The 18,034-nt window shown below is 43.8% G+C and overlaps 1 protein-coding gene across 1 annotated transcript in view; it reads left to right on the top strand.

Moving 5' to 3' along the window:
- Positions 1–2,116: 2,116 nt before the first annotated feature.
- The window catches only part of LOC126336077 (ankyrin homolog), a 57,842-nt gene continuing 41,924 nt past the window's right edge, over positions 2,117–18,034 (top strand). The window contains exon 1 of the mRNA XM_049999557.1: positions 2,117–2,128. Coding sequence (XP_049855514.1) covers positions 2,124–2,128 — 5 coding nt within the window. The 5' untranslated portion in view covers positions 2,117–2,123. The remainder of the gene's footprint in view (positions 2,129–18,034) is intronic.

Genomic DNA, 18,034 nt, shown 5'->3' with positions numbered 1-18,034 from the left:
CAAGTATGAGAATGGATTGGCAACTTGGATTTCGGCTTCCATTGATAGCAGACAATATCACAAGGGATCGTTTCTTTTCTATATGAAAGTTGTTGCATGTTGTTGATACAAATCGTTTTCCAGAAGGAAACATGAAGAATGCTCTCCGGAAAGTACAACCTGCAATAGACTGTGCGAGGAATGCCTGTGTTAAATTGCCTCGCCACAGTGGAGGCCATTACTCTGTCGATGGGCAGATGATACCTTTTACTGGTCGTTGTTCCTTGAAGCAATATGTACCAAATGAACAACGCCCAGGAGGTTTCAAAAATTTGTTTTAGCGACAAGCAAAAGATTAATCCTAGATTTTGAGATTTAGCAGGGAAAATCAACACCTCTACCTGAAAGCAACTACAGCCTAGGGCCTAGTATTGTGCTTCGACTGATTCAGACACTAGAGAGAGATTCTTATCTATTCTTTGACAGATATTTTACAACCATTCCGCTGTTGGAAGTCCTGTGAGAAAAAGGACTGTATGGAACAGGAACAATCATGCGTAGAAGAATTAGAGAAGTGCACCTGACTGAGGAGAAAAAGTTGAAAAGAGGTGACATGGAAGAACTCTGCAGGGATGACAACAATGCTGTCGTCATTAAATGGACAAACACAAGCTGTCGTATTGGCGTCAGACTGTTTTAGATGTAATCCAGATACAAATGTTGGACGGTGGAGCAAAAAGGAAAAAGTAAATGTCAATGATCCTTGTCCATCAGTTGTTACAAAGCATAATATGAGCATGGGAGCAGTTGGCATTTGCGATTAGATGATGGAGGCCTACAGAACATTTACAAAAACGAGGAAATGTACTCTGAAACTCATGGCATGCTGTCGCATTAGATACTTTAACAGTTGTGGTTGCAAAATATTTGTCAAAGAACGGATAAGAATCTCTCTAGTGCTTCAATCAGTCGAAGCACAATGCAATTGTAGGGACTCTGTAAATATATTTTGTGGTTGGAGACTTCGTCATAAATTCAACATCTGAGACGTGTTGTGGAGCTGAACTTCATGAACAGTTAGTGTTGGGAAATCTGGTGAAGCCAATCGATGTGTTCCCCTCAAAGTCTACCTTCATTATGCAGTAGTCTTGAAAGAACTGTGACAGAAGTCCAAACAATAGGGGAATGACGTGCTAGAACATGCACTGATACTATGAAATAGTGCATTGATAATTACTAGGCACAAGCGGAAATGTAGATTTGACGAATAAAACCTGGAAGAAAAGAACGACTGATTGCTGTGCTCTATAACTTGAAAGTCATAAAATAATCGTTGAGTGCACCCATGTTCCTAATGGAAGGTAACCTGAATCTGATACATTTTCATGCTAATGCACTATAGCAAGCTTCATTGTGTTATTTATTTTATTATTAATTATTTAAATAATTTATGTAGGATCATTACTTTTAATTATTTCAAATGACCACTGAATGAATAAATCAACCATTTCAATTAAAATCTTCTTGGTCTACTACATCATTTAATTATGACATGACTGGATATCATTTATTTTATTTAATGCTACCAGCTGCACATTATTTTACTTATTATTCCCAATGACTAGCCAGTGTCTGGTTAATTAGACTGTAATATCACTGGCAATTGAAGTATTTTGCGGAGTCATGCGACTGCAGACAGTTCAAGTTGATTGTGGCTTCAGCAGTAGTGAGTCAAATATCTAATCGAAGCCACACATTTCCCAATACCGATCTTCATTATGCTAATGGTTTGTCTCAATCAGTATAATCAAATAGGATCAAGTCTCCTCCTCAATAATTCCACTCCTTTTACGAGAGCGTCGCACGTTGCAGGCTGGTATTTGGCTTGTTATGACTTTGTTATGATTCAAGTCTCCTTCACATCATGGTCATTGGCGATAAACTTAAGCCGACGAATGTTTCCGTTCGTCAGTGCCGCGGCCGGGGCGCTGTCCGCCAAGTGAAAGCTCGTAACAGGCTATTGTTTGCATACCTTGTTCCCTCCTCGTTATCGTACTTCAGGCTATCTTATCTGAGCTCTCCTTACGTCACACAGTCGCAGTCTTAGGGAAGGGCTTTAGTATTCAGCAAGCGGCACAGCAGAAATGACGTGAGTAGACAACACTCCGGCTGTGGTCTGAGATTCGGCAGCCAATCTGATAATGTGTGCCTTATTTATCAGCTTACATCTACTACGTTAAGTTTAAGCTCGTGCCGCGGTTGCTTTCAGTTGCTGACGTAAGAATGATGACGGCGCCAACTCGATTGTTAACGGTATTCAGCAGACAACTCACCTACTTGTAGATGTGTGAAAGAGCTATCACTTGGTTATGGAACTGAACGAGTTTCGTTACAATCAGATGACTGACAACGATATACTGGAGGACCTCCTTCGCAGATATCAGCGAAGGTTTTGTTATCAGAACAGTGTATCTGAATGCTACTGGTTGCTGCCCTTCTCGTACCAAGACTGAAATTTCGTATTAGAACAAATAAGCCCTCGGTCACAAATATTAAGTCAAAATTGACCAGGTTTCGACGCTACTATGAGCGTCGTCCTCAAAATTAAATTAACTGTTATAAAACATATAAGGTATATAATACATTAATAAAATTAAAGTTTGTACTGAATGGAAAGAGATGCAGTACTTACAAGTCACATTTAAAAAAATCTAAGCCGGAAAGGCGACGTCTTTATACAAATGTCCCGGTACATGAGACGCTCATCATTGTGGAAGAAAAATTACGTCAATTTAAAAAAGATCAACCAGATGAACAGATTACCGATTTTATGAATCTCATTAATGTCGTTGTCAAGTACAACTACTTTGAATTCAACGGATGGGCTCGCTATGGGCAACCCTTTAGCCGGCATCCTTGCCGACATCTTTATCAATTCCTTGGAAAAGAAACTGTTTAACCGTGTCTCAGCCGCTTCACTAGGTATCCTTTCTTACACAAGATACGTTGATATTCTAGTCATCTATAACGGACCCGCCGATAGAACTGATCATATATTTAAACATTTTAACGACCTCCATGAAAAAATTTCCTTCACTATTGAAACTTGAAAACGAAAACCTCCAGTTATATTATGTAGACTTGACGCCTACAATAGAAGACAATAACATCACTTTCAATATTTTTCGGAAAGAAACGTATACTGAGCAAATTCTGCCTGCTTCCTCTTTTCATCCACAGTCTCAAAAAATGGCCTTTTTTCACTCTGCCGTCCACCAAGCCACCTCTATACCACTTTCAACAGAAAAGTTTAATGAGGAGATTAATTTACTTAAAACCATAGCAGTCAATAATGAATAAACGGCTAACATAGTGGACGATATCCTAAAAAAGAAAACTGCAAGAACTACCAAGCTCAACACCTCATGCACTGAAATTAACCCCAAAACACGTTTTTCTATTCCTTTCGTAGAACCCATTTCCTATCAGATTCAGCGCATGCTTTGCAACAAATACAACTGCAATTGTGCCTTCTCTACTAATAATAATCTGAAGAGAAACTTCATTCATAATTTGAAATCCATTCGCCTACAGAAAAGTTCTGGCGTTTATAAGATCATCTGTGATACCTTCTCTTCCTATTATATAGGGCAAACTGGACGTGCTTTCACCATCAGATATAAAGAACATTTTTTTGAGAAAGAACGGCACCAGTCCCCTAAAATCATCCTTTGCCGATCATCTCTTAATTACTGGACACGTGCCTAAAGCCATAGGCGATTGCAATATTCTGCATACCGAAAAGAAGGGGCGTAGGTTACATGTTTTTGAGGAATTGGAGATTTTCAAACATCTCTCTCGTCATGATGGCCTCATTCTCAACGAACAGCTGCAGCTGCGAAATAAAAACATTTTCGACTGTATAAAGCCATTGCTTTATCTTTGATTCAGATTTCCTCATGCAGTTTGCCGAAATGTTGCTTTCCTGTTACATCTTTGCTGTCTTCTTGTATGTCATAATGACATTTTTTTTTTACCTTACAAAATGTATCTGTGGTTAAAGCAGATAAATATGTAACTTCATCCTATTATTAGTGCTTACGTTATGCCTGAATCAGCTTCATCACAATTTCATGGGTCTAATTTTGAATATACAGTAGCCTAGTTGTTTCTGCGGCTACTAGATGGCGCTCGTAGCAACACCATGTTTAGTTGCCCACACGTTCTAACGTGGGCACCTCAGTCTTGCAACCCTTGTTCACTCAAGTACGAGCAGCCCTTAGCGGCTAGCCATCTTATTTACAACTATTCGTGACGTCGCCTTTCCACCTTAGAATTTTTTTAAATGTGAGTTGTAAGTACTGCATCTGTTTCCAGTCAGTACAAACTTTAATTTTCTTAATGTATTATATGCCTAATATGTCTTAGAACAGTTAATTTAATTCTGAAGACGACGCTCATAGTAGCGTCGAAACCTGGTCAATTTTGACTTAATATATGTGACCGAGGGCTTATTTGTTCTAATATAATTCTGACATGGTCGCTGAACCTTAGCAGCTATGTTCAAAGTTTTAATGAAATTTCAGATTGCACATGAACTGAACCGCATGCTCTAGCATTTCAGGACATAAGTTTCCAATACCGGTATGTAGTTAATCAAACTAGCAACATTAAGAACAGCTATACGAGGGGCGTTGAATGTGTGATGCATCATATTTTCTTTTCTCGATAGTTTCATTTGAAAAAAAAAAAAACGACGTTGAATTTGTTGTGAGACATCGTGTAATATACCTGATTCAGCCGCTACAGTTTCGTGAGGTTCCGATAGGTCGTGGTGCTATGCGTGTCCTTCAAAAAGGCATTTGCAATGGAGGTGTGTTCCAAGCAGAGAGCTGCGAGTGAGTTTCTTCTGGCGGAAAACCAGAGCATCGTAGATATTCATAGGCGCTTGCAGAATGTCTACGGATACCTGGTAGTGAACAAAAGCATGATGAGTCGTTGGGCAAGGCATCTGTCGCCATCGCAGCAAGCTCGCGCAAACCTGCCCGATCTCTCGCATACCAGCCGGCCGCACACAGCTGTGAATCCTGCAGTGTTGGAACGTGCGGACACCCACGATTGAGGTGATCGACGCATCACAATCAAACACCTCGCTCCATAAATGGACGTCTCTGTTGGCAGTGCTGACTCACTCGTCCATGAGTTGGGGTCCTCAATGATGTGTAACCGCGGGATTCCTCGTCGCCTAACAGAAGACCATAAAGAGCATTACGAGCCTGATGGTGCCAACTTTTTGTCGAACATCGTCAAAGGTGATAAAACATAGGTTCATCACTTCTAATCGGAAAAAACCGGCAATCCATGAAGTGGCACCACACTACCTTTCCTCTGAAGAAAAAGGTCAAGGGCGTACCCTCAACCGGTAAAGTCATAACGACGATCCTCTTGGACCTTGAGTGGGTCGTTCGGTGTGACGCCCTCCCTCATTGTTCAAAGATCAACTCGCGAGTGTAACGCTTTATCCTCAGGAAATTGAAGAAACGACTTCAGCGTGTTCGTCGCCACAAACTTGCAAACCTTCTTCTCCAGGACAACGAAGGACTCTCGCATGTCTACGCAAACCGAGAGGAGCTCACGAAACATCATTGGACATTCGTTCTTCATCCACCCTAAAGCCCGGTTCTCGCATCTTCCCACTTCCATCTCTTTGGCCCAGTGAAGGATGCAGTCCGCGGGAAGCAATACGTGGATGGTGGGAAGGTTTGTGGTTGAGCTTGACGTCGCTTCCGACGTCGCCCAGAAGGGTGGTACCTTGCAGGCATACAAGCCCTCCCAGTAATGTGGCCGTCACACTGAAAGGAGATTATGTTGAAAACTAGGGTTCTGCATCCAAAACAGTGCGGTATAATTTGGCGTACTAGAATCATGAATAAAACCAAACCTGCTTTCAGGAAACAATGTGCTGCGTTACTCATTGAACGCGCCTCGAAAGAAAGAGTATGCCGAGAGAGCAACCTGGCTACAACGTGATAGCAATCTTATTAAAAACAATGTTCCTATAAAATTGTATCGATAATATTTTACAATAATTCTCTCTGAACTATCACAACGCCGGTGAAAACAAAAATATATTACATAAAGTATTAACGTTTTGTGTTGGGGGTGTTAAATAGCTTTAGTAGTGGTTAGGAACTGCATCGTAAAATAGAATGCTGAATTTTATTATATTTTGACAATCGAATTCGGTCGCAGTCTGATCGCCCTCGTGCCATCTGTAGCAAGGTTACAGTTCTGTATTGCATGGTGCATCTGCTAAAGTTTAAGCATTATTTGGATATTATTTCACACAAATTATGCGATGCGCACCTTTCTCTCTCTGCTATTTCTCCACTTACATGAATCTGATTCGTTTCAATACTGATTTCCGACATCTTAGTTTAGTTTTTTCTAATGGGGCGTAAAGCGTTCTTAACAGTGGTCTATACCAACGTAAAAAAAATTATCACTTTAAAAAGAAATTTAGTTTCATAACTTACGGTTCTTCTTTCAGTTTTCGTCACATTCGTCTTTGTACCTTTCAGACAGTACTGTCACAGCAAAAATACATACTGTTGAAGACAACGTTACGTGGCCTATGTATTAGGTGTCACGGTGTTCCATAATCTCCTGGACGTCGAGCTGTTCATCAAGGAGCTTGGCTGATATTAATGAAGTTCAGTGATAACTTATTCTGAACTAGCGAATAGTTACCCTTTCACAAACAAACGAAGTAAATAATGGGGGTTTGAATAACGAAGGCAGAAAATAATAATAGGGGGAGGGGCAGAGGAAAGCTTCTGCCTGAAAAATCTCTATAAAATCTGTATATATTCGTCTTCAGTCTCGTTATAGTCATGGAACTGTAATGACCAAGAGACCAATCTGTATAAAGCGCAGAGAAAACTTAAAAAAACGAATAATTTTTAAATACGAGGTGTGCTTTTTAAGTAAGTACCGTTTTGAAATTAAAAAAAGAGGTGATAAGATGTCTCAATAATTTTATTTTTACATGAAAGCCTGTACCTTAATCTACTTTTCTACGTAATTTCCGTCAATATTGAGGCACTTGTCATAACGTTGTACCAGTTGTTGAATACCCTCCTCATAGAAGTCTGCCGCCTGACTTGTTAACCACTGCTGCATCACCACTGTTTTGACTTCGTCATCGTCTTGAAGGAGCTGACCGCCCAGGTGTTTCTTCAAGTGCAGGAACAGATGGTAGTCACTGGGCGCAAGATCGGGGCTGTACGGAGGATGATCCAGCGTTTCCCACCGAAAAGACTTGGTGAGATGTTTGGTCTAATTCGCCACATGCGGACGGGCATTGTCTTGCAGCAAAACGACGCCCTTGCTCAACTTCCATGGACTGTTGCTTTGATTCTGTTATGACGTAGGCCACCCATGTTTCATCGCCCGTAACAACTTGGCTTAAGAAATCACCCCCGTCGTTGTGGTACCTCCCGAGCAAAGTCAGTGCACTGTCTAAACGTTTGGTTTTGTGCACATCCGTCAACATTTTCGGCACCCAACGTAGGCACAATTTTCGGTAATTCAAGTGCTCGGTCACAATTCCATACAAAACAATACGAGAAATTATTAGGAAAGTCATCCCGCAAGGAGGAAATCTCTGTTTTCTCTCACCTTATTGTCCACTTCCTGCACCAAAATTTCATTAACGACCGAAGGACGCCCACTCCATTGTTCATCATGCCCATTTGTGCGGCCATCTGTAAATGCTCTCACCCACTTTCTTACCAGTCCATCACTCATAATGTTTTCTCCGTAAACTGCACAGATCTCACGATGAATATCGGTCGCTTTTAGGCCTTTAGCACTGAGAAATCTTATAACAGCCCGTAATTCGCAGTCGGCGGGACTCACGATTATCGGAGGCGTCTTAAACACTCAGCACTCAACGTAAACAAGGAAGAATCAGACTGTAATGGCGTCAGTGCGTAGATTAAGGTACAAGATTTCATGTAAAAATAAAATTATTGAGATATCTTAGCACGACTTTTTTAATTTCAAAACGGTACTTACTTAAAAAACACGCCTCGTATATTATCTACAAATACATAACCACCGCATCTTTGTGCAAGGCGTCATCACTCACGGCTTCATTTCACAACAAGAAGACATTCAAGAAACTCTGAAGGCACAGCAGTACCTCACAGACATCTTGAATCCCAGATGTTACCCCCTATGACATTATCAAGCCGTCTTCCAACGGCACCGCGGCACACTTGTCTCTGAAGAGCCTTCGAGATGTTGGAAGTACCCCACATCTGTTCTCAATGGGATCTGCGTGCGACCAGCTTGGACGTCAACTCCATCCCTTTGTTAATGACAAGGATAAAGATGGCTAGTTACGAAAACTTACATCAGAAGGGGATGCAACCACTGTATGATCATCTTCCCAATAACGCCTCTGGGTACATTCAGGCCCAAGAGAGTGAAACATCTCGGTGAAAACAGATCTGCATTCGTACTGCCAATTTCGATATTCAATTACACTGCAGCGCCAAAGAAACTAGTACAGACATGCGTATTCAAATACGGAGGTGTGTAAATATACGGCGTCGCGGTCGGCTCACTCATCTGGCGCACTCTTTAGATCGGTTACTGCTGCTGCGGTGGCAGGTTATCAAGATTTAAGTGAGTCAGAACGTGGTGTTATAGTCGGCGCACGAGCGATGGGACACAGCATCTCCGAGACAGCGATAAAGACGGGATTTTTCCGTACGATCATTTAACGAGTTTATCGTGAATATGAGGCATCCGGTAATACATCAAATCTCTGACACCGATGCGGTCGGAAAAAAAATATTGCAAGAATGGGAGCAACGGCGACTGAAGACAATCGTTCAGCGTGATAGAAGTGCAACCCTCCCTCAAACTGCTGCAGATTTCAATGCTGAACCATCAACAATTGTCGGTGTACGAATCAATCAAAGAAATATCATCGATGTGGGCTTTCGGAGGCGAAGGTCCACTCGTATACCCTTGAGATTGCATGACACAAAGATTTACGCCTCTCCTAGACCCGCCAACACCGACCTTGGACTGTTAGATGACTGGGAACATGCTATCTGGTCGGACGAGTCTCGTTTCAAATTGTATCGAGCGGATGGAGGTGTACAGGTATGGAGACAACCTCATGGGCCCTATATGTCAGCATGGGACTGTTCAAGCTGGTGGAGGCTCTGTAAATGTGTGTGGCATGTGCAGCTGGAGTGATATGGGACCCCTGATACATCTAATTATGACTCTGACAGGTGACACGTACGTAAGCATCCTGTCTGATCACCTGCATCCATTCATGTCCATTGTGAATTACGACGGACTTGGGGAATTCCAGCAGGACAATGCAACACAAGTCCCGAATTGCTACAGAATGGCTCCAGATACTCTCTTATGAGGTTAAACCCTTCGGCTGGCCACCAGGTACCCCAGACATGAACATTATTGGGCGTATCTGGGATGCCTTGCAACGTGCTGTTCAGAAGAGATCTCCACCGCTCGTACTCTTACGGATTTATGGACAGCCGTGCGGGGTCCATGGTGTCAATTCCCTCCAGCACTACTTCAGACATTAGTCGAACCCATGCCATGTCGTGTTGCGGCACTTCTGCGTGCTCGCGGGATCCCTACATGGTATTAGGCAGGTATACCAGTTTCCTTGGCTCTTCGGCGTAGAAATGTAATGAGAAAGAGACCAATGTGTATACACAAGAGAAAAATTTTAAAAAATAGAATTATTCTTAAATATATTATCTGCAAATACACAACTTTCGCATCACAGTAAGGCGCCATCACCTATGGCTTCAGTTCAGAGCTAGCAGTTATTCAAGGAACTGTGAAGGCACAGCAGTACGTCACAGCCATCCTGCATCCCCAGGCGTTCCGTCTCATGGCACTATTAAGCCGTCTCTCAAAGGCACCGCGGCACACTTGTCTGAAGAACCTACCAGACGTCGGAAGTACCCCACATCTGTTCTCACTACAACCTGTGTGCGAGCAGCTCCGACGTCAACTCCATGCGTGTGTTAATACCGAAGATAAGGATGGCTAGTTACGAAAACTGTGGGCCAGCTTACAACAGAAGGGGTTGCGACCGCTGTATGACAATCTTCCCATTAAAATCACTATGTGCGTCCAAGCCCAAGAGATCGATACAGCTCGCTGAAAACAGACCGGCGTTCGTACCGCCAATTTCGATAGTCATTTATCCCGATTTTGTGTTCAGTGGAATAAAATTACAGAAGTTCCATTTCACTTCCCCCACTTCCCCCCTCTCTTTATCGGTCATTATCTCCAATTTATATACATCTGACAAAATTACAGTTACACTCCTGGAAATTGAAATAAGAACACCGTGAATTCATTGTCCCAGGAAGGGGAAACTTTATTGACACATTCCTGGGGTCAGATACATCACATGATCACACTGACAGAACCACAGGCACATAGACACAGGCAACAGAGCATGCACAATGTCGGCACTAGTACAGTGTATATCCACCTTTCGCAGCAATGCAGGCTGCTATTCTCCCATGGAGACGATCGTAGAGATGCTGGATGTAGTCCTGTGGAACGGCTTGCCATGCCATTTCCACCTGGCGCCTCAGTTGGACCAGCGTTCGTGCTGGACGTGCAGACCGCGTGAGACGACGCTTCATCCAGTCCCAAACATGCTCAATGGGGGACAGATCCGGAGATCTTGCTGGCCAGGGTAGTTGAGTTACACCTTCTAGAGCACGTTGGATGGCACGGGATACATGCGGACGTGCATTGTCCTGTTGGAACAGCAAGTTCCCTTGCCGGTCTAGGAATGGTAGAAGGATGGGTTCGATGACGGCTTGGATGTACCGTGCACTATTCAATGTCCCCTCGACGATCACCAGAGGTGTACGGCCAGTGTAGGAGATCTCTCCCCACACCATGTTGCCGGGTGTTGGCCCTGTGTGCCTCGGTCGTATGCAATCCTGATTGTGGCGCTCACCTGCACGGCGCCAAACACGCATACGACCATCATTGGTACCAAGGCAGAAGCGACTCTCATCGCTGAAGACGACACGTCTCCATTCGTCCCTCCATTCACGCCTGTCGCGACACCACTGGAGGCGGGCTGCACGATGTTGGGGCGTGAGCGGAAGAAGGCCTAACGGTGTGCGGGACCGTAGCCCAGCTTCATGGAGACTTGCGAATGGTCCTCGCCGATACCCCAGGAGCGACAGTGTCCCTTATTTGGTGGGAAGTGGCGGTGCGGTCCCCTAGGGCACTGCGTAGGATCCTACGGTCTTGGCGTGCATCCGTTCGTCGCTGCGGTCCGGTCCCAGGTCGACGGGCACGTGCACCTTCCGCCGATCATCGGCGACAACATCTATGTACTGTGGAGACCTCACGCCCCACGTGTTGAGCAATTCGACGGTACGTCCACCCGGCCTCCCGCATGCCCACTATACGCCCTCGCTCAAAGTCCGTCAACTGCACATACGGTTTACGTTCACGCTGTCGCGGCATGCTATCAGTGTTAAAGACTGCGATGGAGCTCCGTATGCCACGGCAAACTGACTGACACCGACGGCGGCGGTGCACAAATGCTGCGCAGCTAGCGCCATTCGACGGCCAACACCGCGGTTCCTGGTGTGTCCGCTGTGCCGTGCGTTGATCATTGCTTGTACAGCCCTCTCGCAGTGTCCGGAGCAAGTATGGTGGGTCTGACACACCGGTGTCAATGTGTTCTTTTTTCCATTTCCAGGAGTGTATTACTGGGTTGGCGCAAAATTCGTAGTTATTCCATAAGTTTAATCGACACGACAGATACAAGTAACAGACTTTCGCAATCAATAATATAGTCTCCTTCAGCATTTACAACCGTCTGCCAACGCTGGGGCAACTTTCCCGAGGCGAATTTCGTTGAAGGTTGTTCGACAGACAGCGGGGAAGATAATCTGAGGTCGCAAGATCAGGCGAATAAGGTGGGAGCGGAATGATTTCCTAAATCATCTCCTACATAGTGACTTGTCAGTCTAGCAGAAAGCGGGCGAACGTTATCGTGAAACAGCATCACTTCATGTGTCTTCCCACTCGTTGTTCTTGGATTTCGTCTGCAAGTTGACTCACCTGCTCACAGTAAATGTCAGCAGTCATAGTTTCAGCACATCGTCACTGTTCCACCAGATGAATATCATTATCTTTTGTGTATGCGCGCATGTCTTCGTACAGGCAGTTGCTACTTTGTTTGCGATCAACCATTCCTTTATTTTCGTTACGTTAGCATAAATACACCATTTCTCGTCACCAGTAACGATACTGACACAGACAGTGGTTACGGTTACTACAAGCCACACCACAAGTTTGGAAGCTGGGCCAAATTTCTAGTTTACTGTCGAGTTGAGATTTTCACACACAAATGTTTTATTCATAAGCTACTGAAACTAACAGTACGGCAATAAACAACCTTTTAAACACGCCGCTAACGGCACTCAAGAAATTTATAGCAATACAACAGCTTTAAAGAAAGCTAACAACATTAGTAAAGAGGCTACTAAAGTAAATACAGAACTGTTAATAAAAGTACAGTGAGGTAGTGAAGCTACCAACACCGCCATTAAAAAAATCAAAGGTCTCAGCAAACACACGATTACTGGCAATAAAGGAAAGGAGGAATTTAAAAAGTTTTTAAACAAAAGTGTCCTGGAATATCATTAGAACATAACATATGACGGAAATGTAAGGCGGCCACAAATCACCCGCTCAGGGATGCTCAGGCTAGACAGAATACTGACCAATTTAAATATTCCCGTAAACGCAATTGCCACACTCAGGCTGGTCACTGCACCGACTTATAGCTAGCGAAAACTTGTAATAAGATGGCTTAACTTGCTGACAGAATTAGAGCTAACTTCGTGCAAGGAAACATTACACCACACAGTCCTGAATGAACGATCATATGATCAACCAACAAGAAGCATGGATTTACTCGTAACACAAGACAGAATAGCGAAACAAACTGCCAAAACTACACCTCCCATCGGGCAGTAACGAGAGGAGGAGGAAAGAACACTGTCTTCAATTACACTGGTGCTGGTGACAAGAAATCCGATCACCGGAGGCCACAAGGCAGAAGAGACACTGGTTACGCAAACTTATTACTTAATGATTAAATCTTCCACTAACTTAACTTGTAATTATGCTCGAACAGGCAGTACACGACCTCCGATGGCAAGGATCCACACATCCGACCGCGCACGCGTCGCCAGTGTACCCAACACGCCACGGTCACGCGACAACACGCTCTGTCACTGGCGTTCACGTCCTCTCTTTAACGTTGACGGGTAGAGACCTTCCTTCATGTTAGGTGTCTTCCTTTTCAGCACGGAGGACTTAAAGAAGTTTGTTAACGTCCCACCAAGGTGAAACGAACAGCAACTACTCGTGGGGCGATTCTGTATACAACCAACCCGCGACGAGCTCTTCCGTCAACTCCACCCGGTCGTTACACACAACCGACATACATCACGGGGGGATTCGGTACAACCGACCACGCCTGGCCCGCGGTGGCGAGCCACACTGCCCTCCCGTGTCCACCAGACACTCTGAGAGCACAACGCCCCTACTTCCAGGCCACCGCACAAATTTACCACCGGTCACAGATCTCACTTCCTCCTTAGCAGTATCCCGGAAGCAAAACGCAGATATCGATATCAGAGGGAAAAGACAACCAAGCAGCCACTTAATGACAGATAACATATCAAACAAACATGTCAGGGGAAGAAAAGGAAAACCAATGCAATCTAAATACCAGGTGTAGCACGAGTCGATACATGGCTCAGATACAGAATAGGGATGGTCGGTGTTGTTTACGAGACAAGTGATGATGAGCGAGCAGAGAGGGATATATGGCCACCTGCTGATCTTTGTAATTTTGACTTATAGCACGCGGTACCCATAAATCTTCCACATTGAACGCAAATGTGATTCGATGGTGGAATGATGATCAGAGTTCGTCGCATTTGCCACTTTTCGAGCACACTGACATGGGTCATAGTGGTTTAATACGTTTAAACGAACTTCATCAAACCACGAACCTCCTTCAACCTAGAAAACCACGTTCTTGCCGTGCTGCGTCCAATGGCGTTATCCCCACACATGGTGCAATTGTTTCTGGCTGTCCCCATTGCTGTCACCGCTCCACTGAACTCAAAGAGAAGAATATGTCGGAATATTCCAGTTTCTCCCCTTGACAATCCATTTTTCTAGCGTCCGCAGCTCCACTCACTATCTACAAGAGAGAAAATTACTATATGTAAACTTAAATAACCATAGAGAACTACAAATGCAAAACAAAAACGCTACGAACTTATCCACCAACCAATTATTATCATCAACACGATTCATTAGATAAAGTAATATTACAAGTGTTGGTTTACTTAATTACAAAAATATTTTTTAAGTGTTGCATAATTTCTGTTAAATGACTGCTGCCTTAAATTAGTAAAAATTTTGTTTTACAGTTGGTGACTGAAATTATACACTTAGAAATTGGATTGGATTACAAAGTTTATAGGACTACTTTAAGAGGGGTAGTATCTGTTCATTCTTGCTAGATGGCAAATTTCCGTCTTTATTGTTACACTCTACATCTACATCTACATCCATACTCCGCAAGCCACCTGATGGTGTGTGGCGGAGGGTACCCTGAGTACCTCTATCGGTTCTCCCTTCTATTCCAGTCTCGTATTGTACGTGGAAAGAAGGATTGTCGGTATGCTTCTGTGTGGGCTCTAATCTCTCTGATTTTATCCTCATGGTCTCTTCGCGAGATGTACGTAGGAGGGAGCAATATACTGCTTGACTCTTCGGTGAAGGTATGTTCTCGAAACTTTAACAAAAGCCCGTACCGAGCTACTGAGCGTCTCTCCTGCAGAGTCTTCCACTGGAGTTTATCTATCATCTCCGTAACGCTTTCGCGATTACTAAATGATCCTGTAACGAAGCGCGCTGCTCTCCGTTGGATCTTCTCTATCTCTTCTATCAACCCTATCTGGTGCGGATCCTACACTGCTGAGCAGTATTCAAGCAGTGGGCGAACAAGCGTATTGTAACCTACTTCCTTTGTTGTCGGATTGCATTTCCTTAGGATTCTTCCAAGTAGTATGTTCCCTTGCCTGCTCACGTTGCTCCAAGGTGCATCTGAAAAACTGATGAATGGTCTCAGAGAACAAAGAAAGCAAAAGTTACAAGTAAAATACCTTTTATGACTTTCGAAATAATCACCATTAGCTGCAACACACTACTGGCTTTTGGAGACTGTCAGCATATTCATCTTCTTGAATCGCTCGTAGCACCGTCTGCGAAGCTTAAGCTTTTCAGGGTGTATCTAAGGCGGGGAAAAGAAAAACAAGTCTGCCAGCGCCAGATGTGGAGAACAAGGAAGGTGTTGAAGGACAGTCTCTTGCCTTGAGTGAGAGAGCTGAGCTCGCCGACTCGTGACCACTGTGCTTCGAGCGGTTCCACAAGATGCGTTTGCTGGCACTTTCCAACAGCTGTACACCCGAAGTCAGAAGCGTACTGTAACTAACGGTGATTACCTTGTTAGTTCACTGATGGGCATGAAGAATAAAATGCATAATCATAGTTAAAGACAAATAAAGACAAATAGATAGTGTCGGAAGTTCCATGCGGCTTTTCGCGGATGATGCTGTAGTATACAGAGAAGTTGCAGCATCAGAAAATTGCAGCGAAATGCAGGAAGATCTGCAGCGGATAGGCACTTGGTGCAGGGAGTGGCAACTGACCCTTAATATAGACTAATGTAATGTATTGCGAATACATAGAAAGAAGTATCCTTTATTGTATGATTATATGATAGCCGAACAAACACTGGTAGCAGTTACTTCTGTAAAATATCTGGGAGTATGCGTGCGGAACGATTTGAAGTGGAATTATCATATAAAATTAATTGTTGCTAAGGCGGGTACCAGAGTCCTTAGAAAATGTAGTCCATCAACAAAGGAGGTGGCTTACAAAACACTCATTCGACCTATACTTGCGTATTGCTCATCAGTGTGGGATCCGTACCAGATCGGGTTGACGAAGGAGATAGAGAAGATCCAAAGAAGAGCGGCGCGTTTCGTCACAGCGTTATTTGCTAACAAACTCAAGTGGCAAACTTTGCAAGAGAGGCGCTCTGCATCGCGGTGTAGCTTGCTCACCAGGTTTCGAGAGGCTGCGTTTCTGTATGAGGTATCGAATATATTGCTTCCCCCTAGTTATACCTCCAGAGGAGATCACGAATGTAAAATTAGAGAGATTAGAGGGCGCATGGAGGCTTTCAGACAGTCGTTCTTCCCGCGAACCATACGCGACTGGAACAGGAAAGGGAGGTAATGACAGTGGCACGTAAAGTGCCCTCCGCCACACACCGTTGGGTGGCTTGCGCAGTATAAATGTAGATGTAGATGTAGATAACTAAAATAAATTCTCATTAATATTAAAAATCGTATTGTTTGAGAAATTAACTGTTTTAAAGTTACTGTTCAAAGGAAATTAGTGTCATTTACACCATTAAAAACGATTGCATTTAACTTAGATTAAAGGTGATGTGTTTTGCGTGTAGCTGTCGTTTTATCAGTTTTGACTTCATTTCCAGAAAATTATGTATCGTGAAAATAAATCGAAGAGACCTTGTTCCACTTTTTGATCCCATCATTGAAGTTTTGTTATCTTTGCTTTTGTTATAGCTGCTTCTATTTTGTCCTGCACAAAAATCTTATGAACGCTTTTAGCCTGCAGGGCTAAGCTGAGGAAATTGACGGCACCAAAAATATGCGCCAAAATGCCAACCGCGTGAACCCGTTTTCTTCGGTCACACGCTCCAAGTAGTAACTTGTAAGTTCTCCACCACTGTCTCCACCCATAAGTAAAATCCAGATAATTCTTTACAGTCACCGAACTTCTCACTGAAGTAGAAGCTGTGTGTGTTCACTGCCAAGTTCATCACGCAAAGTACCAAACAGTCGCGAGCTTTTAGGCCTTGCTTTTAAAAATTTGACGATTTCAACTGCATCGTCAGGTGCCTTTTGGGACATCCTTCCAAATATTTCACTGAAAGCGCCTCTCAATGAATGCTGCGATGTGTCTGTCCACTGAACCAAGGAAGCAAGTAAGCTAATTCTGACGACTGTGCGTGTATGGACAGCAAACACAGAGTGCGTCCCATTAGCGGTCTGATCCACACGCTGTGACCAATCTGCGAGGGCGTGCTGAAAAGTAATGCCGCAGAACGTTTTGTGTGAAATCTCAAAGCTTTTTAAATAAAACAAACTTTATGAACATTCTATAGCTTCGTTCTTCATGTCAACGTATTTATTTGTCAACGTAGTCATCCTGACGACGAACACATGGCTCCCAGCGCGAGACCAGTTTGTTGATGCCGTAATTGTAAGATTTTTGGCAGAGTTGGTGAAGGCACAGCCTCATTCTCTGCTTGCATAGCTTCATCACTACCAAAGTGAAGTCCTCAAAGATGATCATTCAGTTTTGGAAACAGACGAAAATCGGATGGTGCCAAGTTAGGACTGTATGGAGGATGATCTACGACAGAGAACCCAAGGCGACGGATTGTTGTAGATGTAGCAGAGCTCATGTGTGGTGTCGCATTGTCATGCTGAAGGAGTGGGTGCTTTATTTATGAATAGAAACTCGATTGAAGATTTCTGTTTCTCATGCACCGACACGCCTCCGTGCTACGCACTACAATTCAGAGCCCTCGAGGTGCAGAGGGCTGGAGCTATTGTCAGCGAAGTGGGAAAGTCGACCGAGTAATATGCGTGACACGTAATACCTCAACTCATATTGAGAACAAAATAAAAAATTCGCAGGCATTACTTTCAGCGCTCCCTCGTATATGTGCATGCCCAAAGTTGGAATTCCCCAATGAGTGACTGGCCCTTTCTGTACTGTCCGTGTATTTCGTTTTAGGCTGATTAATCATTATCAATAGCATCTG

Source organism: Schistocerca gregaria, chromosome 2 (genome assembly GCF_023897955.1).
Source record: "Schistocerca gregaria isolate iqSchGreg1 chromosome 2, iqSchGreg1.2, whole genome shotgun sequence".
NCBI classification, from domain to species: Eukaryota; Metazoa; Arthropoda; class Insecta; order Orthoptera; family Acrididae; genus Schistocerca; species Schistocerca gregaria.
This window is presented reverse-complemented; position numbering and strand designations above follow the sequence as displayed.